Source organism: Lissotriton helveticus, chromosome 4_1 (genome assembly GCF_964261635.1).
Source record: "Lissotriton helveticus chromosome 4_1, aLisHel1.1, whole genome shotgun sequence".
Taxonomy (NCBI): Eukaryota; Metazoa; Chordata; class Amphibia; order Caudata; family Salamandridae; genus Lissotriton; species Lissotriton helveticus.
Window position 1 is genome coordinate 802735928 of NC_136063.1, and position 24282 is coordinate 802760209.

At 46.6% G+C, this 24282-nt stretch overlaps 1 protein-coding gene across 2 annotated transcripts in view; it reads right to left on the reverse strand.

The window, feature by feature from the left end:
• YES1 (YES proto-oncogene 1, Src family tyrosine kinase) overlaps positions 1 to 24282 on the reverse strand; it is a 307066-nt gene that overhangs the window by 150688 nt on the left and 132096 nt on the right. For both annotated transcript variants that reach the window (XM_078687455.1, XM_078687456.1), the window contains exon 2: positions 710 to 982. In XM_078687455.1, coding sequence (XP_078543581.1) covers positions 710 to 974 — 265 coding nt within the window. In that variant the 5' untranslated portion in view covers positions 975 to 982. The remainder of the gene's footprint in view (positions 1 to 709; positions 983 to 24282) is intronic.

Below are 24282 nucleotides of genomic sequence, written 5' to 3' on the forward strand. Positions count from 1 at the left end.
CTCCTTCTACTAAAATCAAGTATCAGGCCACAGGCTTTACAAAACAAGAGCTATGCTAAGCAAGATAGCCAAGCTATTAAAAGTTAAGCCCAGCAAGCACATCCACAACATAGTCTGCCTATGACCCAGGCTCTAAATAAAGTGGCGGATATGATTTAAGATCATTTGTATCACCCCCCAGGGTAGCCTAAGAGATTACTACCAGCAGGTACTCCCACTCCCTGCGAGTTGAGAAAAACTCTACAGTCACGATGCACCCCTAGCGATAGCGCATTCTTCCAATGTTCATCCTCTGCAAGAAACCGCATGAAAATTAGGAAGTAGCCCAAGATGCATTTGTTTAGCAAAGCACAGAAGTAGGGAACTGCACATCCATGTGCACTCTTTGGAGTCTTCAATCATCTTAATTATGTTTTACTCTCTCTCAAGCTCTGAATTAAGGAAGCAGGCATCACATTTCAGTAAAGTTTTACTAGATCAAGCCATGGAAAAGTTACTCAATACAAGGTATTTTCATTAAAACAAAAGGAGAGTTTTGACAAAGTACACAAGTCCCTACAAAAAAAGGGTCATTTATTCACCCAGATGTCAAATATTGTGAAGCAATACACGTAGTTTGCTAATTTGAGCCACTGTAGAAAACAATCACAAATACAATCTGAAAGCACATGGACACCAAAACGACTGGTAAAATACATTTCCAGCTTACCTGTCAGACCACTAGGATATGGACTTGGTGTAGCTGAAAATGATGACGATGCTCCCCCAAACGGAGTCATTCCTGAAGATCCTCCAAAGGGCGTCATGGAATTGCTGTTGAAATTAGGGGATGGTCCCTTCGCTGCTGGCGACTGTGGTCCTGGAATAGGATCTCCTCCATATTGACTAATGTGGACGCTCTCTGGCTCCGTGGTGTTATCGGTTCTATACGTCGTGGCGGGGCCCTTGTCCTCCTTGCTTTTGACGCACCCCATAGTAAACTCTACAAACACAAGGAGAAAGAAGGAGCATTAACCATTCAGCAGTTCACAAGTGACATGAAGACTGCAGCAGGTTCTTTACATGGTACGCATTGATTAACACAATTTAGCAAATAAACGTGTTAACGAGTCCAAAGAATACTACAAACACAAGCTAATCATAAGAAGCACACCAGTGATTACACCACAAATGTGATGTGTTTTCTGAACATCTGTATCCTGCCATATGCAGATTATGGTGTCACATGGCTTAGGCAAGCCAGAGGTACCAACGGACAGAGCGGCCCTGCGCAGTTGCCAGGTGAGGTGAGGATTGCTCCCACATAATGATGGGAATGAATTCAAGACTCCTGTGATACTCACCTTGAATTTGGATTGCACAGAGTATGGTAGGGTGTATCGCACCAACCATTTTGAGTTGTTAAGATTTGATTTTGCACAGTTTTATATATTTGCAGTAGTGTTTATATTTTGGTCCTGAAGAAAGTCTAAGGTTTAAATTTAACCAAGTGGCTGAAACATGTAGACCTGTAAATCCATCACCGTGATAGTTATTTTGTCAAACTATCAGCACACCGTTTTTAGGTTTGACACTATGATATCGTATAGTAAAAGATTTTGAGGTATCATAGTAGTCAATTTTAAAATTGCACATATCTTTTCTTCTTCACGTTTCGTAGCACTGCAAATTTTTTCAGCACCACTAACTACAAGCAAGTTGCGGCTTTATCCATCACTAGTGTTACAGCCCAGAACAGTTTTCCACTCTACACGGTCAGCTGCACTGGTTGTGTAATCTACAACTAATCCCAGATGATGTAGTTCTGCCACTTTGGTGGGCTGATGGGATTCCTTCCTAATTTTTAAACAGGTTGTGTTTATGACCCAGATCCCAATGTGTTTCTGTTTAACTCTGCCTCACTTTTGGTAGACCGGTAGTTTCTTTGTGTTGTTAAATATTGCTGGTTGGGGACTGAATACTACCTGGTCTTCAAATATTGCATCCCTTGGACCCTCTTGCAAAGTTTTTTGTATTTTGTCACATCAGAGTGCACATCGGTCCAGGAAGGATTTGGTGAGGGGCTGGTAGCATCCAAGTTAGCTGTTGACTAGCCCCGATTTACGCAGTCCACCAGACATGTTGCTTACTGGTCTGTTTTTACTACTTATGATAAGCCGAATATTTCTAACTGAAAAATAGGGATTAATAGATACACCATCATACACCCACGCTACTACCGCCATGTGGCAGTGGAAATACACCTCTATCAGTGACATCAGTAGCAACAAGCAGTGAGATTGTGGTGCGACTTTTGCTGCGGTCTAATATAAAGGGGGGGCTTTATGGTGAAAATGCATCTTTTCCTGTTGATGGTTTTCCAGCCCCAAAGAAATTAAAAGTAAAAATACACTTAGTTTAAAATCATACAATACTTTCAATAATTTACCCAACTAAGAATGCTCTCATTAGAAATGGTTGGTTTTTATGCCCCAAGGAATAATTGTACTCCTAACCAAGGAGTACACCCTCCCCGCTTTCAAAAATGTTAGCCGAAGCTCTATATTTCCAATACTTAGGATTCTCGTAAACAGTCAGGATTATGCCCAAAGTCTACAAAAACACACATATTAAATCCGACACCTGCCACTGAACTCTTGGACATGGAGCCCAGCCTAGTACAGGATTCAGAGGATCAGTCGCTCATCTGTGTGGCCTCCGGCATGGCCAATGCCCTGGATGAAGCACTACTGAGTTGCAGACCTGCGACACAAAAGCCAGCCAAACCAATGGTGAATCCTCATATTCAAACACACAGTGTGACTGACCGCATGAAGCCTACAATATAACCAATCGCCAAGCAGCAAACCCACCCACTGAAGCAGGCCATGGAGCGGCCAGTCAAAGACCGAGAGAGAGAGAGAGAGATAATTAGTATGCATGTATGTATGTGGTATTTGTAGCGAGCAAACCTAGTCAAAGACGATGATGCTTTTCCTTCCCTGGCAAGAGAGTGAGAAAAGTTCCTCTACTGGGAGACAGTCAAAAAGCATCAGTCAGAGTGGAAGTGTGCAAACGTAACTAAAATCATCGGAGGACCATGTCTGATGCAGAAACTATTGTAACCGTTATTATAATTGTTTTTGGCTCTGTATGAAATTCATTGATCAAAAGTCATCTCATTAAACAATTGGGAGAGCCATGTAGTAATTTAAGCAAAGCATAGGTCATGCCCGCGACTCCCAGACTAAGGGCCAGATGTAGGTAAATCTATTTTACCGACACTTAAATACCGAATTTTACCGATTCGGTATTTAAGAGTCGGTAAAATAGATGTACCGAGATGTAGGTAAATCCAGATGTGGATTTACCGATTCTTTAAAAGTCGGTATTTACCGATTCGGTAAATACCGACCTGTAATGCTCCATTCATTCCTATGGGCTTTGAAGCCCATAGGAATGAATGGGGCATTACAGGTCGGTATTTACCGATCGGTAAATACAGATTTTTGGCAAGGGTGCAGGGGGTGTCACTTTGACACCCTCTAGCACCCCCAAAAAAGGTTCGGGGGCCATATGGCAGGCATACCTGCCCTAAGGGCAGGTCTGCCTGTCATATGGCACAGGTGTGCATGCACACATTTGCATGCTCACCTGAATCGGTATTTCACCATCAAATTGAATTTGATGGTAAAATACCGATTTCTTAGGCCTTGTGGGACTCATCAGAGTCCCACCTACATATCGATTTTACAGAATCTGTAATTTTACCGTTCTGTAAATTTACCGACCGGTATATTTACAGATTCTGTAAAATTACAGATCGGTAAATTACAGAACGGTAAAATTACCGATTCTGCCCCCTACATCTCAAATTCCTTTTACCGGTCGGTAACGGCCGAATTCGGCCGTTACCGACCGGTAAAACCCTACCTACATCTGGCCCCTGGTTTGTTAATTTTATAACTTTTCTGATTCTTATTGCTAGTCTAGGCGTACAAACTGCACAATATGGCAAAAAACCTACCTCTATACGTGTCAGTCACTCATTGTCCACAGCCCTACTAGTAATCTATTAACTCTAATAGGAATATATATTTCACATTCACCATGAAGCAAAGCACTCCCTCGGGGCAGTTGAAGCGTGGTATAAATATCTTTATTCGATAAGGTCTTAATGACATGTTTCGGCCATCGAGGCCTTGATCGCATGACCGGCAGTAAAACTGATATGCAAATTTAGAAGAATACTACCAAGAGCAGACTAATATAACAAAAACAAATAGCGCCATCTTGCAGTGTAAGTTCCATCTACAACTTAGAAATGCGATGAGGTGTAAATAATGTGACATAATCCACCTGGCTCAAAATAAATCCATTAATCAACTTTAACCATTTCAAGAATTGGTCAAACAAATGATATACGGAGCATGTAAGTAACACCCAAAGCAACCCATTAATCAATCGGTATAATTGTCTGAAATAAAAACGAGGGGATAAACCAGAGTGCATCCTACTTCTTATAAACCTTGGAGCAAGCCACAATCACAATCTTATCATGACCACCCAAGGGGAATAGTACAGCAGGAATAATTAAATAAATATATATTCCTTAAAGTAAACAACTAGGACTTTTATTTGTCCATTTAACGTTATCACCAAAGGGCACAAATTATTAACTTCGAAAAAACTGAAAAGCTGATTTTGATACAACCTCATTGAAACTGAGACCAGCAACTTGCACGCAAAGTTCATCAGCAGTTGTTCATCCTATGGACTTACCTTACAGGTAAGTCATCTAAACAAAAATGTTACATGTGTATTAATGTACGCACCAACGCCCAGCGTATATGTGCGCTTGTTCCGTATATTGATACGGTAAGGCTCGGGCATGCCAGGCTCTTCAATCACTGAGACTGACAAAGGGACAGTCAGGCAAGGACTTACAACTGTTCTGAATCGGTGGAGTTCAAGAGAAGACGGGCCTGTTCTCGGTTTGCTGGGGAAAGGGCAATGCTTAATTTGTGCAGCTTGTGGCCACCAACACTTATTTTTGGGGTCAGGGACTTCTTTTCCACGATCAGACTTTTGACAGCGAGTGAGAAGGGCAAAATAGGAAGGAAGAGAAGAGAAGACGAGAGGAGAGAAGGTGACAAAGGGAGAAAGCAGGGTTGAAAAGGAGAAGCAAGAGTACGATTATGGGAAAAGAAGTGAAGGAAGGTGGCATAAGGTCAAAGCAAGACTAGCCAGCGGTGTTATTTCGTAAATCGGCACTTAGCAGGCTCCCAAGTTATTCCTTTTTTTTTTTTTAAACAAATGAAGGACCTTGAGAAATGCACGGAGTGCCAGTAGTGCTGTTGGTGTGATAGTGAAGAATTCATGTGCTAAGCTCTCCTTCCAGTGTGATATTGGTTGGGCACAGATGCCAAGCAAGACCATACCGGTCACCCCTATTTACTTGGAGCTATATTAATCTGGAGAGATGCAGCACATGGCGTAAGATGAGCTCCTCGGCTCAGTTCTATCAGAAAATTTACCTGAACCTAACTCTAGTCTTACACCAAACCATGACGTTACTGTACAGAACTACTCTGCCTGGATTAGAACAGCGATTGTCACTCTTGCGCCTGAAAAAGTCTTCACCAACCGCTGAAAAACCCCTTCAGAACCCTGGCACTCAGAGCTTAAGAACCCGGAAACAGCTATGGAGAAGACTGGAGCGAGTTTGGAGATCTAAATATAATACCCAATCCAATCTGACAATTCTGTAAACACTCTTTAATACCATAAATCTAAAGATGCCTACGCCCAGCAGCAATAGTTGTAGCCAAATGTTCTGCAATGCTCTTGCAAATTTGTTTTCAGGAAAAAGAAGGGGATGTCTTTGACACTTTTCATATCGAACAATCAATATCTCCTAGCTTAGTGTAGAGCAAGTATTACATTTAATTGGATCCACCAAATCTGGAGCACCATTAGACCTATGACCCCCAAAAATTGCACATCTTGTACCAAAGATCTCATGCATTCAACTGACTGGGATTTTTGATGCAATCATCAACAATGGATATTTTCCTTCCGAGTGGAAGAAAGCTTCCATTTTACGTCTGTTGGAAAAAAACAATCTGGACCCACAAGAGACTAGCAATTACAGGCCCATTTGCAGGCTACCCTTCCCAGCCAAATTATTAGAGAAGGCTCTGAAAATGGAGTTTATATGATTTATTGATCATAAAAGTCTCCGGGACTCCACCCAATATCGATTAGAACGACCCATAGTAAAGTAACGGCGCTGATAGCCGCATCAGAGGAACTGAGGTTCATTGTAGATGGAGGAGGTCGAGCTGCGCTGATATTATTAGATGTCTCCGTTGTTTTCAACACTATCAACCATAATATCTTGACTGACAGTCTCGCAGAGTTAGGAATAAGCAGCCCTTTTATGACGGACAGACTGACACAGATTGCTATGGATGATTTAATCTCTGATCAGTTTCATTTGCCTTCCGGGGTGCCTCGGGTCTCTTCTATGAGCCCTACTCCTTTTTAGGTCTCGGCCAGAGTCCTTTTGAGGGGGGTTTCAAAATGGACCTGGAAATTCCACAGGCTCGTGCGTGGTTATTTCCTATGGTCCATTTTGATTGGGCTTTGCACGTGTGTTGTTTTTAAACAGAACACGCAATAGGCCATAGGCAGTCGCGTAGCTTCTCCTATGGCCTATTGGTGTCTGTTAAGCGCACCAAAGCCCATATGTTTTCAATTATCGTGCCCAGACACGGTCGCGATAATTGAAAACATATGCTTGCATTGGCACGCGCGCGCACCACTCGGAATTGCTAGTCAGTTGGAGCTTGGACCTGCCTGAATGAGGTGCTCAATTATACAAATCCTGACTTACCCACATGTGCGCAAAGTCATTGATGTGTGCCGACACCACAATTTAGCAGCAAGTGATGTGGCAATAAAAGCGCGCACCTCAATATAAAGTCAAATTGAAGTAATAGATTGGCTTGAATTATGCAAAGTTTGAGCTAAGGAATCTGAAGGTAGTGTAACCATCATGAAGTTGGAAATGCATAGCCACAAGTCATGTGTGGGCAGAACAACTGGGTGAGCAGCGGTGAAGCTGGCATCAGAGTGGAATGCATCAGTAAGGTGATATGTGCCACGCAAGATTGTCTTAACTGTAACACTGTGAAGTTGTGCTTCTCGTGTTAAACATGCAGTTGCTTTAAGAAAAAGGAAATTAAGCGACAAATAATACATGTCAATCACTTGGCAATAGTATAACCACTAAGTTGACTTTGAATAGTGTAAAAATGTCCCACAACTGTTATACAAGTCCATTAATTAAATTCCCAGTGATTAATTGGTTTTATTTCTACAAAGAACTTGTTTAATTTGAGACATGGAGAGATCACGCAGTTTGCCCATAATCACAAGATGTTGTGCGGAGCCGAGAGTCAAACATGCTGTCCCAGTTCCAAAGTCGGCAGCTCTGCTCGTTAGGCCATACTCCCTCGTTCAGTTGCTCCTCCTTTTATCTGTCTGAAAATGCTTACAAACCCTACAGAAATGTCGGAATTCAGAATACAAGCAGAAAAAGTGCCTTGAATGTGTGGGCATTAGATAAAATAGTTCTTCCAAGGGCATGGTATCACACAATTTACTTAAGCTCAGAAGCTTTGTTTAATCCAGGTTTTTGGTTTCACTTTCTGCCTCCTGATCCATCCGCTTTATTAGCTTGCTTTTTGTTTAGATGTTTTCAAACCTGCTGACAGTAAACATCAAACAGCTCATGCATACCCACAACCACTCCACTGCAGAAAAAAAAACATAAGTTGGAAAAATTGCCATTTACATCGCCAGTAGCTATAACTTTCACCAATGCGAGACCTATTGCATTGCAAATGCTTGTTAATCTTTATATCACCCCACTGGCAAGACTGATTAAATCATTTTGATTTTCGGTGGTGTCCTACGCTGACAATACCCAAATAGTGGTATCTATTCCTAGTAATCCTGAGAATACTGCTAAAAAAATTCAGCTCTTGTATGACTCTGGTAGATCATTGGATGAGGTCAAATTGTTTAAAGTTCAATTTCGGGAAGACAGAGGGCCTTCTTCTTGGCAAAGACAACTCTTATTGGTCATCATGTCGGTGGCCTCAAGATATGGGGGTACCTCCCTCACCAGTGCAGAAAGTGAAGAACTTGGGGATTCTCTTCAATGATAAACTTAATTTCAAAGATCAGGTTAATGCTCTAGTCTCATCAGTATTCTTTACTTTAAGAATAATTAGAAAGATTGGTCTCTTCATTCCCTCTGGCCTTCAAAAATTGGTGGTTACCACCCTGTGGCAGAGGTGTGGCGCAGCGGCCAGGGTGCCTGACTCCGGACCACGGGGTTCACGGTTTGTTCCCCGGTGCTGGTGGCAGGTTAGCCCAGCACCATGTGACTCTGGGCAATAGCTGGAATAATCTTCCAGACTGCCGCCCGCCCCGGGACACCCCTCCGGAGGTAGCTGTGTGCATTACAAATGCTGGTATTTCACCCTAGTCTTAGCTAAATTGTATTATGGGAATGCCCGATTTATGGGCATCCAGAAAACATCCCTCCTTAAACTTCAGATGTTATCCAATGCCTCAGCTCGGCTTCTCCCAGGAATACCCAAATATCAGTCAGTTTCGCAATCCTCGATTAAACTACACCGGCTTCCAGTGGCAAAAGGATTGAATTCAAGGCTTTTTGTATAGCCTCCAAGGCACTGCACAACAATGGTCCACAATATCTTCATTAGAGATTTGCCAGGTATATCCCACCTAGGAAGCTCAGATCCTTGGAAGCCAATTACTTAGTACTGCCAAAGGTCAAACGAGCATCATGGGGAGGTATGGGTCTCCATTGACGACCACAAAACTATGGAATTCTCTCCCCACAAATTTAAGAATCTGCCCTGACATTCTGTCTTTCCGAAAGTCTTTGAAGACTTGGCTATTTATTCATTAGAGCTGAATTCTGGTTTTATATTTACCTCTCTCGTCTATGTGAAAGGAGCAGCGCCAAGACGACTTAGGGCATTCAAGCGCTATAGAAAATTATAAATCAAATCTGTGACGAGAGAATTAACCGAGAGATGCCAATCTCGGTAATCAGTATAATGGAGGGGGAGGGAGTAGGGGGCCAGTGAAAGAGGGCATACTCCATTACCAGTAGGATTAACAAAGTTTGATAAAGCAGCAGGTGTAATACACGACTAGTTTCATTGGGCAGACAGTGCATTAATAGATTCATTATAGTTTTATGTACTCCAATTTCCATGTTTCAAGACGTCCCGCCGGCAGCAGCTAGCAAAACAGTCTGCACGGACAAAGCTCCAACCTTGAAGGCAGCTCTGAGCTCTTTTGCCATCGCGTTTACGTTTTCAGGTCGAAGGAAGGGTGCAGCTACACCTGCTGGTGCTCTAGGTAGCACGACCAGAAAAAAACGTAGGGGGTCTGTAGTCCCCAGCCCGAAGACTGCTCAACTAGAATTTTATAAATCAACATCGGTCGACCTTTTCAATGACATTCAGTAGTTTTTCTCACTATTGTTAAAAATGATTCTTGGAAATGGAGGTGGGGGCGGCATAACAAAGGAGCGAGCTGCATAGGCAGTTACCTACGTCATTCACGGAGTTTCTATCTATACACAACTGCTGAAGGCCTGCTGGACTGGAAAAGAATATCCCCTCTGCCATTTATTGTGCTGTTAAAGTAATCTTCTTTAGAGAGATGAAACGTCTAGCAGTGATGTAATCAGCACTTAAAGAGAAAATCCACTCAGCGACAAGAGAAACCGTTGCAGACGTCAGAGGCCTATTCTGGCAATCGGCTCTGAGAACGCCACACCAAACTGCACACTTTACACCAAGGATCCTCTCCCACCCTTACTGTGCGCTGCACTAAATACTCCTCGCGAAAATAAAGTAAAACTTACATTTCTTGATAGAGTTATGCATCTATACTACTATTATAAAGAGAGAACACACACCTTTGAGCCAGGTAAACTCGGGAACCACAGCGCCAATCCACACAGCCGATACATTGTAGAAATTGTCAGGGTGTGCAGATGGACAAAGGCTATAAAAAATAAAAAATAAACATACATTTAAAAATATAACTTTAAAAAAAAAGTAGTGCCCTGAAAGTAGCGCCGGCCGCGACGTGCGTGATGACGAGAGGAGCGGCGGACATGGAGCGGCGGTAAAGTGAGGAGCGGCACCTCAGGTAAGGTATTGGAGTCAGGGCGGGAGGGAGTCGGGGCGGGAGGGGGTCGGGGCGGGAGCGAGTTACGCTAGCATCAAATGCTGCCCCCAGCCCCTTTCTGCCCCAGGCAACGCTGGGGCGGGCTGCTAGTTACTTAATAAAAGGGATGCCATTTTGGACAAAAGTGCGCCATAATGTCTGGAACTGCATTAACGGTTACGTCACCAACGTTTTGCTCTCATTGCGTACGCATGGCTAATGTATGGAGCAAAGGGTAAGGAGGATATTTGTCTCTGTGGGGACTGAAGGTACCCAACCTATCGTTAGCAAGGAGAGAAATGTCAGGGCAGAGCTCGTTTACATCCTGTGTGTAGGGTAAAAATGAGCAGTGGACCCAGTGACAAGGAGTATCTGCATGAGAGGAGGCAAGTGGCTCCATCAAAGGATGAATGGTGAAAGCATAGAAAAGAAAAGGGCAAGGTGATGGTGAAAGTGAGGCTAGTAAGAGGCCAGCAACTGTGAAATCATAACTAACAAGGGAGCTGGCTGCTGGTCAACGGGCTGCATAATGGCAAACAGACAGCAAAGTATGACAGGGTGAATGAGAAGTATTGTTAGGAACATAATTGGCAATGGTAAAGGTACATTCGTAATAGTGTTTAGTAATAGTGAAGGTGTATAAGTACTACAGCGGAGTAAAAGTAGGGTTAGTCACAAGACTGGGCGATGGTGAAAGTGCGGAACAGGGATGGTGTGAAAATAACGGAGTGGGGTGTGCCCCAAGTAATTACAAGTAACTAAGAATAATTCACTTATTCCAACCATCAATTTTTTTGTATCCTACAGTGACAGCAGGTGGATCTCTGTCTGCCCAATTCTTAGATTTTCTGAAAGGGCCCAGTTTGTTCTATGGTGTGTGTGAAAAGGTTGCTGGGCAAAATTACTTAAATGAAGATCCAAAAGCTTGATGTTTTTTATTTTAATATTTTATTTCTAGCATAAACAGAAATCCTGGCTTTCAACACTTCTGAGTTTTTCAAAGAAATGACTGCTTGAAAGCAAGAAATGTCTTTGGTTATTGATAACAAAACAACCATCATTTAGCCCTAGTCTGAGTAAAGCGATCAGAAGGTCTTTTGTTCTGTCTCTGTGATGGCAGACTAGGACCGTCTGTTAAGCAAAAGACACACAGATGATGGACGGATTGCAGAGCAAATCAAACATTCACCCTCAGTCAAGAGATCTGCGTTAAATCCATAGTTCTTTTGCTCACCATGCCACCCCAGTTGAGACACAGCCGTGTGCAAATCAGTCTTGGCCCTGTGCCTCAAGGGAACAGTCCAGCTCGAACTGCCAAGCCAGGTTCCTACCTCAAACGGAAACAAGCATCCTGGGACCAGTTTCAGGGCATCACCCAGCTAGCTTGAATCCAGTGGCACAGTGAGCCCCGGACCCACTTCTGGGCATACCCGGCGCACTTAGGGCGAGAAAGCAAAAGACACACAGATGATGGACGGAATGCAGAGCAAGTCTGCTATGTACTGTTGATATGTCTGTCCATCCATTCTGGAAGATTAGACCTGAGAATGGTCAAGGCTGAATACAGGACAGACCCACATACTGTTCTGGTGAATATCTGCTTTGGCACATCCCCCTCTCCCAGAAAGGTATGGTGGAATAGCCACCAATTCTTGAAAAACCAAATGCACGTTACACCTCTTTCTCTGAGGATGCAACAATATGAGATTATCCGCTTATATTTTATGTCTACCCAAAGTTCTTTTTTCCTCAGAAATTCAAAATTACGATCTGGGTATTAACCCCAGCACTGCTTATTGCTCCTCCTCAACCCCTTCACATATACAGGGCAACCACCTGTCTGTTATTTACAAGGTCATGTTTATAACAAAGGAGGGAGGGAGAGAATAAAAGTGGATTCGGTCTCCCCGGGTATATATCGTAAACAAAATAGAATCCACTCAAAAGTTAAGTGGTCCCTACTGTGGTGGGGAGCACTTAGTGTTTTTAAAATACCCCTCACACACCAACAGGCCCCTTGGTGTGATGCTTCATCATCGGGGTCTTCGCACCCCTCTACGGGATGCGGCGTGCTGCGAACGACGGAAGCGTGGGAGCACTAATATTGGACTATGTGTGGTGTGTGTAGGGTAATAGTTGTCCGTGAGTAGTGAGGTTTGGAAAAGTGATGTGATAGTTAAAAAATACCTGGCTCGTGGTGTGAATTTTTTTTTATTTAGCCCCGGTCTGGTATTGTTAAAAATGGTGCAGTGGGAGGTTATTAGTGTATAATTATGTACATTAACCTCATGTGTGAGCAATACCAGCCCGGGGGCTAAATAAAAAAAAAATGTCACCCCACGAGCCAGGTATTTTTTAACTATCACTTATCACTTTTCCAAACCTCACTACTCACGGACAACTATTACCCTACACACACCACACATAGTCCAATATTAGTGCTCCCACGCTTCCGTCGGTCGCAACACGCCGCATCCCGTAGAGGGGTGCGAAGACCCCGATGATGAAGCATGACACCAAGGGGCCTGTTGGTGTGTGAGGGGTATTTTAAAAACACTAAGTGCTCCCCACCACAGTAGGGATCACTGTTAACTTTTGAGTGGATTCTAACTTGTTTACGATGTTATTTACAAGGACCATCCATTTTGTTTGAGCAAATGTCCATTGTCTGTGATTGTTACTTCACACATGTCGTTTGTCCCGAATTCAATACTTTTAATTCTCAGGTTTTTTTTAAATTTCGTCCTCACTTTAAAAATTAGTAAATGCCTCTGACATAGAGCAAACAAGGGGCAGCTAGAGACGAACTTACGGGGGTTGTAAGAGAAGGATCCCGGAAGGAAAGTCTGCGTCAGCAACATTGCACAGAGCGATGGCTCCCGTAAACAGAAAGCAACACGAGCCACCAATCTTCCCTCCTGCAGCAGTTCTGCAGTGAAGTTGGCGTAAAAATGCATTTAGGGAAATGGCTACAAATTAAAAGGCCTGTGAGATTATTACTTACATGTTTGGAAAAATAAAACTCTTCTTGGAACTTCAACTCTGAGCAAAATAATAGGAATGCATTTGAAGAAGTCTATTGGACTGTTTGGAACTGCCATCCTGTAATCGGATAATCTGGCAATCAACTGATGGAGACTTGGCAAGATGCAGTTGCGCTTCTATTTTACTTTTTTTTACTATCTTTATGAAAGCCAGCAATGCTGCCAGACACTGACAAGTATGAGGAAGTGACCGCGCTCTGGAGTGTTTGTGGGGTGGACTAGGCTCTGCATCTGTTGGTTGGGCTGTGTATAAAGACCCGTTATGAGAATGAGTTCACTACATAAATACACTGGACGCATCAGTCGTAGCAGGAGTCATTGTGCTATCCCGTTGCGCTCTGCCCCTTCTAACCAGACTCAAGTGCTGTCAACTAGCAGCTAATTTCTTTTCAAAACAGAATGAAGCTACTTACAACTGCTCCGCTTGCAAAATTTGCAGTAGGCAGGTTATATAAAGAGACATGGTTTAGCAATGTATGGCCTTTGTTACATATCCTAAATGTAATGAGCAGATAAATTCATCAAGAAAGCTTACAATATTTAGAAATCGACTACAGTGCATTCTATGCGGGTGTGCTCTGTAAGGAGAGAAGGAAACACATGCGAGTAAGTAATGCTGCTGGTGTCAGAAAAAACTTGGACTGTATGTAGGAATATGAAGATGAGGTTACGCCCACAGAATTTACAAGTAGAGGTCTCAAAGTGTGAGCTGAGGGCTTTAGGTAAGAATTTGTCTCGGGAAAATGATTGGCAGTATTTGGGGGGGCGGGGGGGGGGGGGACGGGGGGGGGTGGAATCATTGCAATGTATGCTAAATTCCTGGGAGAATATAGCATGGTTTCCCTATCTCGATTTATTACCAAATCGTAGGCTTTGGTGTGAATTGCTAAGAATAACGATTGGAGTTATCCTGGGTTATACAAATGACAAGACAAAAAAGGAAATGATTCAACCCGGAGGGAATGAAAAGGGGGGGCCCTCGGCCCCCCCGCACGCATGGCGGCGCGGCGACCGCCTCACCCCCCTCCCCTCGGGTCTTTCGACGGTGGGGGCGTGCCCTGGGGGCGCGGCCCACCGCCGATTGGCCGGCGCCCCTCCTGACCCGGAATCAATGGACTGGTTCCGGGTCGGGGGGGGCGGGCGTGAGGAGGGGCCACCCGGCCCCTCGGGAATAAGAGGTAGGGAGCGCCCAGGAGACTTCCTTGTCCCTGGACGCTCCCTCGCTGAACGTTGTGCCCCGCGTTCGGGGCCTCTTTGTTTGCTTCAGGCCGCGGAGAGAGACACAGTGCGTCGCCTCACCGATCGTGGTCTGCGGAGACTCGGGGCTTTTGGATCCTGCGAGGTCGTCACGCAGGGCCGGTACTGCGGCGCGCTCGTGCGGTGGAGGAAGCGTGTTTCATTGAGGTATCGGGTAGGGGCAGTGGTAGCTCGCTGGCCAGGTCGGAGGGGGACGGGCTGAGTGCGTGCCGAAGGGCGGCCAGGAATACGTTATCAAGGCGCCCCCATTGTTTTAGCAAGGAATTTTGGCGCGCTCCCAGAAGAACGGCGAAAGAAGCCGGGGTGGGCATTCTGTAACCAATTAAGCAGCGGGCCAGCTCACGAGGGGCCGCCCTGCTAATTTTGTATTTCGAAGGTGTGCTCCGGGACTCAAATTTAAACCGCATAGGTAACGCGGTACACACAAGGGTTTTCCCGCCTCGGCGAGTCGGAGCGGAGAGGTTGTTCCAGCGGAACACAAGCGTCTCGCTTGCAGCTAAGCAGGGTCGACCAGGGCAGCACCTGGATGGGAGACCCCCGGTGAAAGTTTATAATTGTAGGAAGAAACTGTTTTCCACGGCTGCATTACATTGATGATTAAGCTAATTTGTTGTTCATCCGGTGACACAAGGTGTACAATTGCATGGTGAAACAAGGGACCATTGCTAACAAGGTTATTGTTAGTTATTAAGTGATTGATTATTAATGTCATTGCACAGTACATCTATGTAATTATTTTCACGCTACACTGCAGTGTTTATTTGTAATTCAGGGGACTGGAGGTGTCACAGAGGGTGCAATTTTCTTGAAAACGAGGTGACAATTTTGAAAGGTTTTCACTAATGTATTATTGTAATTTCGATTAATAAGTGATTTATTGTCATATCCTTACATTTCTGGGGAGTAAGTGCAGATACGGGTCCAGATTTGTCCTGGCCTTGGACGGAGTGTTAATTTAAAGGTCGCTTATACACGGTAATAACACAAGTTTTAATTCCAGGAAATTGGACTAGCGGACAGGACGGAAGAGCATCCAGCACGCAAAGTGGTGTGAGCAGGGGCCGCAGATCATTATCGCAGGCGAGGACGAGTGACTGGTCGGTAAGAGGGGTACGGGGGGCTAGCATTCATCGCTCCTGGTGGCCGCCGGGTGGGTCTACATTAGGTTTACTCACCCCCTTACATAAGCGGACAAGCCGCTAGTGTTGCGGTCGCCGTTGCATGGTGCTGAAAGCCCCCTGGTGACCCTCCATCTGAAAGGTACACACAGCTGACCTGTTGGGAACTAAGTAGGCAGCGGGTGTTTTTGGGTTTAGCGTCATGCCAGGTCCAAGGGGTGGAAAAAGGGGGTCCAACATGGAGGCTATGATGCGGGCTATGATGCGGGAGATGAGCGACATTAAGCAACAGCTAGGACAAATTAAGGAGCGGGAAGCTCGGTTGGAGGATAGAGAGGGCGAGGCACCGGGCCCGTCCGGGAGACCGATCCGCAAGAGGGTGGCACCAGTGCCGAGAGGGGAATTTGTCACCCCGCAAGGGAAACCTAGGTCCAAACGGCCCAAGGAGGCGGTCCCCACCCCAGGCCCAGTGGATCCGTTACCCGCCGCACCGCCCGCGGCGGTCCCACCCCCGCATGTGCCTACACCCATTGCCCCTGTGGTGCCGGTGCCGACAGGTCAACCAGTAGACGCTGGGTCTGCTCCTGCACCGGTGCCCACAATCCCGGGTGCAGGCGGGCCACACCCGGCGCCCGCCCCGCCAGCTGTGCCAGGACCATTGGGCATAACCCCAGTGGTACCTGTTGTCCCGGGGGGTAACGTAGACTCAATGCCGCCCGAATTGGTAGCTCAGTTAACGGCCATGATGCCATGGCTCCAAAAAGGGGGAGCCTTCCCGAATTCTGCAGACCATGCGGCAGAGGCGGCAAGGTTCGTGGAAAAAATCAGATCGGCACCGAGAGCCGACAGTGTTGCAGTGCCAATTTCTTCTCCCCTTGCAGGTCCAAGTGTTCCCCAGCTGGACGGAGTACAAGGGCAGCCGCTCATGGTGCCCGCACTTGGTAAGGAAGTGGCATTGCCACTCTTGGGGGACGGTGTAGTACCTTCTAGGAGCGAAAATCTAGCACAACATGTGTCTTTAGCGGTTAAAGAAATGATTTGGGCTGATAAATACGTGTACATTTATTCTTTATTATTGGATAATAGGGAAATGGAGCAGGCAAAAGCACTGAAAGAGTGGATGCTCCCAAGTGAATGGAGGGCGCAGTGTACTAGATTCAGGGTTGAGGAAAATCTCAATAATTGGATGCAAGCATGGGCCGTTTTCACTGCAGTTAAGGCTGAGCGTCCTCCAGATCTGCAGGCTGCATTGGCTTGCTACTCGAGCAGGATTGTGGGGTGGAGTCAACAGTATTCTGGGGAAGCATGGAAGGGTTATGATGTAAATTTTAGGAAGGCGTTGGAATTCAATAGAGCATTACCATGGGACACGGTAGACTCCATGGCCTGGCACAAACAGTTCTCTGACACTGCACCTCCCCCTCAGTTCGGTGCGGGCAGGGTGTTCACTAGACCGCAGCAGCCCTTTCGGCCCCCCCAAACGAGTGAAGTGCCTGGGAAATTTAGGGCAGGTGGGCCAGAAAAGAAAGGGGTGTGCTGGGATTTTAATAAGCGTACCTGCACAAGGGCCGCGTGTAAGTTTAGGCATGCATGTGCCTCCTGTGGGCACCCCTCTCACCCAGAATCTACCTGTAGGTCCAAGCAAGGTAACACGGGGCAGAGGGGTAGGGGAAGGCCACTATAAGTCAGACACGTCACGCCCCCCCACTCCTGTGGACGTAGTGGCAATGATTCCATTCTTGAACAGATACCCTGACCACAAAGCAGCCACCCTACTCCAGGAAGGTTTTTCCAAAGGTTTTAGGATCCCGGCCGGGGGATACACAGGCAGTGCGCACTGTAGGAATCAATTATCAGTCACACACAATCCGGCTGTTGTGGCCGCCAAAATTGACAAGGAGCTTTCCTTAGGCAGGATATCTGGCCCTTTTTCTGCAGTGCCAGTACACAATTTTGTGTGTTCCCCACTGGGAGTTGTCCCCAAGAAAGAGAAGGGGCAATTCAGATTGATTCATAACCTATCAGCGCCAAAGGGGGCCTCACTGAATGATGCCATTGACGAAGGGATCTGTAGTGTTAAGTACGCCTCTTTTGATCAGGCTGTGACCTTATTGCAGGCCACGGGACCCGGGGCGCTGATGGCGAAATCAGACATAGAGTCCGCCTTCCGCCTCCTCCCAGTCCACCCGGCGGACCAACATCTTTTAGGTTTCACCTTTAGGGATAGGTTCTACATGGACAAATGCATGCCTATGGGTTGTTCTATTTCTTGCGCCTACTTTGAGATGTTTAGTTCATTTCTGGAATGGGCCATGAGACAGGTGACAGGCCATCAAAGAGTCATGCATTACTTAGATGATTTCCTCTTCCTCGGTACAGCGGGTTCTCAGGAGTGCGCACTGGCATTGCAGGAGTTTTGCGTGCTCATGCGGGCTTTTGGGGTCCCGCTTGCGCCTGGGAAGACGGTGGGCCCGACCACCTGCTTGGAATTTCTGGGCATCGAGATAAACTCAATGGAGAAATGTTTTAGACTACCTAAGGACAAGGTGCGCAAATTCAAGACGTCGCTACAGTTATGCCTCCGGAAGGAGAAGGTCACTTTGCAGCAATTACAGGAGGTGGTAGGGCAACTGAATTTCGCACTAAGAATCATCCCAATGGCTCGCCCCTTCTCTCGCTCCATCGCGCACGCGATGCAGGGGCTGAGGGAAAAGCACCACCGCACGCGCCTATCGGCTGAAATTCGCCAGGATATGCTTATTTGGATGGCATTCCTGGAGGATTTTAACGGTAGGGTGGTCTGGCCCGGCCCGCTCACTACATCAGCGGAGTTAGGACTATGGACCGACGCGGCCGGTAGTGTGGGCTTTGGTGCCATCCTAGGGAATAGGTGGGTCGCTCAACAATGGCCAGGAGAATGGAACACATGGGGTTTGCTCGGCAACATTGGCTTCCTGGAGCTTTTTCCAATATGGGTGGCACTGATGGTTTGGCCAGAACACCTATGTAACCGATCAGTGGTGTTTTGGTCAGATAACATGACAGTGGTGGACTGTATCAATCAGCAGGGGGCGCGGTGTCCTTTCATACTTCGTTTGATCAAAGAAATTGTTCTGCGTTGCCTTAAACTGAATGCTAATTTTAGAGCCAAACATGTCCCTGGTGTTTTAAACAATGCTGCTGACGCCCTTTCTCGCTTCAAAATGCAGGTTTTCAGGGAACATCTCCCCACAGCAGACCCCTCGCCAGCACACTTCCCAGCAGTACTTTGGCAGATTGGTGCCCCAGATTACAAGACCTCGTGGTCGCTAGCCTAGCCCCCAGGACCAAGACGGCTTACGAAGGGGCGTTTCTGTCTTATTGTTCCTTTTTGGGGCCACAGTGGGAAGTGCTTTGGGCAAAGGAGGATGGGTTTGCAGCCTATTTAGAATGGATGCACAAAGAGGGGCGCTCAGTAGCAGCGGCAACCAGACATAGGGCAGCAGTGTCATTCTTCGCTCAAGCTAGGGGCTTTCGGGATCCCACCAATACCTTTATGATACGCAAGGCTTTAAGGGGATGGCGCCGTATTCAAGGACACCAGAAGGACAAAAGGAAGCCCATGGGGTTGGCCCGGCTAACAGCCTTACTGGGCACGCTGGAGATTGTTTGTAACTCAGAGAGGGAAGTGCTTCTTTTTAGGGCGGCATTCTCCCTGGCATTTTATGGGGCGCTGAGAATTAGTGAACTTGTTGCAGGATCTAAGGCTGACATACTAGGTGGCTTGCAGAAGGCTGGGGTGACGATAAGGGGTGACACCATGTGGGTGATTATCCAGAAATCAAAGACCGATCAAGAAGCTAGGGGTCACACCATAGTTCTGCAACGGGCCCCCGCCAACCCGTGCTGCCCGGTGAGGCACGTGGAAACACTCATGGGATTATTGGTCGGTTCAGTAGGTAGGGCGTTGCTCTGTCACGCCGACGGGAGCCCCTTGACCAGGTATCAATTCAGGAGAGTGTTCGAAATTGGGGTTACAAAAGCGGGTCTTGACCCTAGAGATTTTGGATCTCATTCTTTCAGGATTGGGGCAGCAACTGAGGCGGTGGCGGGGGGCCTCCCAGTGGACAGAGTGAAGACAATTGGGAGGTGGTCGTCAGACTGCTATAAACGTTATGTGCGGATTGACATGCTATGATTACCTGTCACTCACGCTTGGTCTCTTTTCCGCTCTCTTACAGTTTCTCAGACCTGTTACGCAGGGGAGGAATTTGTCGTCGGGCACCGCCAATATTCATCGGCACGGAGCGGCGACCAGGAAACAACGAAGAACGATGTCTGGATTGTTGGTCATTCATATGTTAAGCGAGCGGAATGTGTTTTCCTGTCAGGTGACAAGAAGGAAAGGGCGGCACAACTAGGGCTGAATATCACGTTCTTTGGCAGAGGAGGGTTGTGTCTTCACGAGTTTAGGGGATTCTTCCAAGGGCTGTTGGCACGCCAGCGGGCTCCACCGTCAGTGGTGATACTTCACCTTGGGGAGAACGATTTGGCAACACTGGGCAGGCGCACCTTGATTGAGGAGATTATCTCAACAGCGGGTTGGATAGCTAGGACCTGCCCCGGGTGCACACTAGTATGGTCACAACTAATACCTCGACTTCAGTGGCGGGGGGGCGATTCAGTCAGGGCTTTGAATCACTCGGTAAAGAGGATCAACACACGTCTGGATAGGTTGTTCCGAACCCCCGTGTTACAGTCAATACCTCATGGGTGCATCTGGGGTCAAAAGTATTACTTGAGGGACGGGGTTCATCTGACAGAAGAGGGTAATGTCCTATGGGCTGACAATATCTGGGCTTGGCTGGAGGGCTGGGGTAGGAGGATATGTCCTTAGATAGGGGCTACAGGGGGAGGCCAGATCGTCGGTTAACAATACTGGCCTGTGGCGGTAAGGTCATTATCGGTGAGCACATATTTGAGGTCTGAGGGGGCGGGCATCATCCTATGGAGGTTCCCGCCCAGGGGGAGGAGCCTGCGGGCCACTCCCAGTACTCCAGGGGCAAGGTAATATGCAAAGGAGCGCGGGTAGGAGTAGTTCACGCTTTCCTTAGGCTGGTAGCCACCCCGCGCGCGTGGACTCATGACGCCATCGGCGCAGAGTAAGGGCCCTCCTTTAGTGGGTAAATGGAGTTTGGGGCGTAGACCGGGCAATTCCCGGGGTAACACTGCGCATGCGCACTTCTAAGGGGAAGGCGCCGCTTGTAGGACCTGACACCGGTAGTGACCCTGCCATATGGCCAGAAATGTACAAAAATCAAGATAGGATGTTTAGTTAAGCTAGGAAAAACTTGTATTAGAGTTTTGTTAAGGTCAGGCTCTCAAACTTGTTGATTACGATTGTATAACTGAATGTCCTGCTGATTTTTGTATTTCATTGTTGATTATGCAATTAAAACCCTTTTTAATTTCATACTTTAATAAATACGGCCGGGCGACTAGCGCCCGCCTTCCAAAGAGTAAACACGTCTCGTGTCCACGTTCCTTGGTGTTGGGTGCCGGATCGGGGGGGGGGCGGCAGCTAGTCGCTGACCATGTGAAAAGGGGGGGCCCTCGGCCCCCCCGCACGCATGGCGGCGCGGCGACCGCCTCACCCCCCTCCCCTCGGGTCTTTCGACGGTGGGGGCGTGCCCTGGGGGCGCGGCCCACCGCCGATTGGCCGGCGCCCCTCCTGACCCGGAATCAATGGACTGGTTCCGGGTCGGGGGGGGCGGGCGTGAGGAGGGGCCACCCGGCCCCTCGGGAATAAGAGGTAGGGAGCGCCCAGGAGACTTCCTTGTCCCTGGACGCTCCCTCGCTGAACGTTGTGCCCCGCGTTCGGGGCCTCTTTGTTTCCCACCCACCATCCCTTGGTACAAAGTTTAAGCAGCGTATGTCCGGTCTAATGGTAAGTTTCATAGGTATAGACCGCGGGAGAGAGTAGGTTGTTGTGGTATTTTGTGATCTGTTGTCAGGACTTTTTTCCCTTTGTAGAAAAATGATGTGTGAAGTGAACTATATTTGAAGATATGTGTCTTTAGGCCTTTTTTCCCTTTGTAGATATACGTAGTTATGGTGATTATGAGCAACATGCGTGAACCGAATTGTAATTTTATGCCATGTATCGTTAGGCCTTTTTTCCCCTTTAGCTATGCGTGGATACTGTTATTTATTAGCCAGTGTAGTTGTCCTTTAGACTTTTTTCCATAGGTCGTCGTATTTATTAGGTATGGGGCATGCGGTAAGGTCATTATCGGTGAGCACATATTTGAGGTCTGAGGGGGCGGGCATCATCCTATGGAGGTTCCCGCCCAGGGGGAGGAGCCTGCGGGCCACTCCCAGTACTCCAGGGGCAAGGTAATATGCAAAGGAGCGCGGGTAGGAGTAGTTCACGCTTTCCTTAGGCTGGTAGCCACCCCGCGCGCGTGGACTCATGACGCCATCGGCGCAGAGTAAGGGCCCTCCTTTAGTGGGTAAATGGAGTTTGGGGCGTAGACCGGGCAATTCCCGGGGTAACACTGCGCATGCGCACTTCTAAGGGGAAGGCGCCGCTTGTAGGACCTGACACCGGTAGTGACCCTGCCATATGGCCAGAAATGTACAAAAATCAAGATAGGATGTTTAGTTAAGCTAGGAAAAACTTGTATTAGAGTTTTGTTAAGGTCAGGCTCTCAAACTTGTTGATTACGATTGTATAACTGAATGTCCTGCTGATTTTTGTATTTCATTGTTGATTATGCAATTAAAACCCTTTTTAATTTCATACTTTAATAAATACGGCCGGGCGACTAGCGCCCGCCTTCCAAAGAGTAAACACGTCTCGTGTCCACGTTCCTTGGTGTTGGGTGCCGGATCGGGGGGGGGGCGGCAGCTAGTCGCTGACCATGTTGTATATGCGAGTTGAGTACAAAATGTGATATTTTGCACATCTTAGTGGACTGCTTAAAAGTGTTGCCCTTGCGGAAATTGATTTTATGTCCATTATTTGTTTAAATATGAGATTAGGAATCGAGCGCAAGCCGTAGAACTTCTTACTGTTAGGCTTTATTTGGATATTTCAATTGCTATTGGAAGGTTTATTGCTGCAGTTAAAAAGGCCCTGCATGGGTAAGAAAGATTAGTTTTGTTTTTAGGTAATTTATAACAAGGAACTATAATTGAGCAATGAAGTGAGGTAAATATAACCAGGCACTTTTAAGATGTTATTGTTTTATTGTGATTTTGGCAGATTACTTTTAAATTGGGTTACATTTTTTATGTAAATTTGAAAATGTATAGTACAATGTGATTATATGTGCAACTGTGTTGTTTAAAGACCGTTGGCCTAAATACACATTTCATTAATTGATTGATTATATTGCTGAACCCGCCCTGCCTGGCTACCTCGCCTGCTGGGTGGCAGTCACTCCTGCACAGTCAGGAGTAGGCGGGTCATGGTGAGGCTTGGCAGTGCAGGAATGAAGGCGGGGGGTTACCTAAGAAGACTAGGCAGGCACATTCAAAGTGACTGACCTGACAGAAGGGAAGTTACAAAGGATTTGAGAAAGGGGTAGGTAAAAGGAAAGAAAGGAGTGAAGACGGGTCGTACGTGAACAAGAGAGCCACAGAAGGGGAATGCATGGGAGGAAGGAAGGAAAGACAGGAGGTGAAAACGGACGGGAGAAGAAAGGAATGGGAAAGGGAGAAACCAAAAGTCCATGGAAGATAAGAGAGGAAAGAGTTCAGAGAAAGGATCAAAAAAATGCAGCAGAGGGAAAAATGGATAAAGCATTGAGGGAATAAATGGAGAATGTAATGCAAAAATATGAGGATAGATATGGTGTAGTAGTTAATTTTCCCCTTTTTTAGGAAATGGATTACTTTAACTCATCACAGGTGCAAAAATAGAGTGAATGTTCTTTTGCACCTTTTTGGTCATTTCTTATTAGAGACTAGACAAAACTGAGCTTATTCGAACCATAAAAATAAAGAGAACATTAGATGAAGCAATAAATTGGGTAAATAATGGATGATGGACCCTCAAACCAAGCTGCGCCATGGACAGAATGAAGTGTTTGGAAGCAGAAGTTCCAATGATTGGTCCTTAAGGAAATGCACCACAACCTTCCATAGCCGGGGGGATAGACACTGGAGTAAAGGGGCTTCCAGCAGTTATTAGTATAGATTGATGTTAAGAATGGGGGAGGTGACAGGCACCTCAGGCATTGTAGAGGCGGGCAGGTATATGCCAGTCGCTGATGGATGTAGAGCGGGTCAAAATGCTGATGCACAGTTAAGAGAAGCAGACAAGGCACAAAGGGGTACCAGGTATGGTACAAGAGAGCTCAGACCCCACATCTTAAACAACTGTGTTACCAATGCCTGGGTCACAGAAAAGAGACATGAAGGTGGTGTTGTGTAATTTAAATGGCTTCGTTCCTTAGCTAAAAAGAGGGGTGGTGACAAAATTCCTTGCAGGACACAATTCAGACTTGATTCTGCTTCAGGAGACCCACACAATAGGTAGAGTGCTGTCGCTTTTAGGTAGGTGAAAATATAAGGTATGGGTTCACTCAGGCTTTACAAAGGAGTAAAGGGGA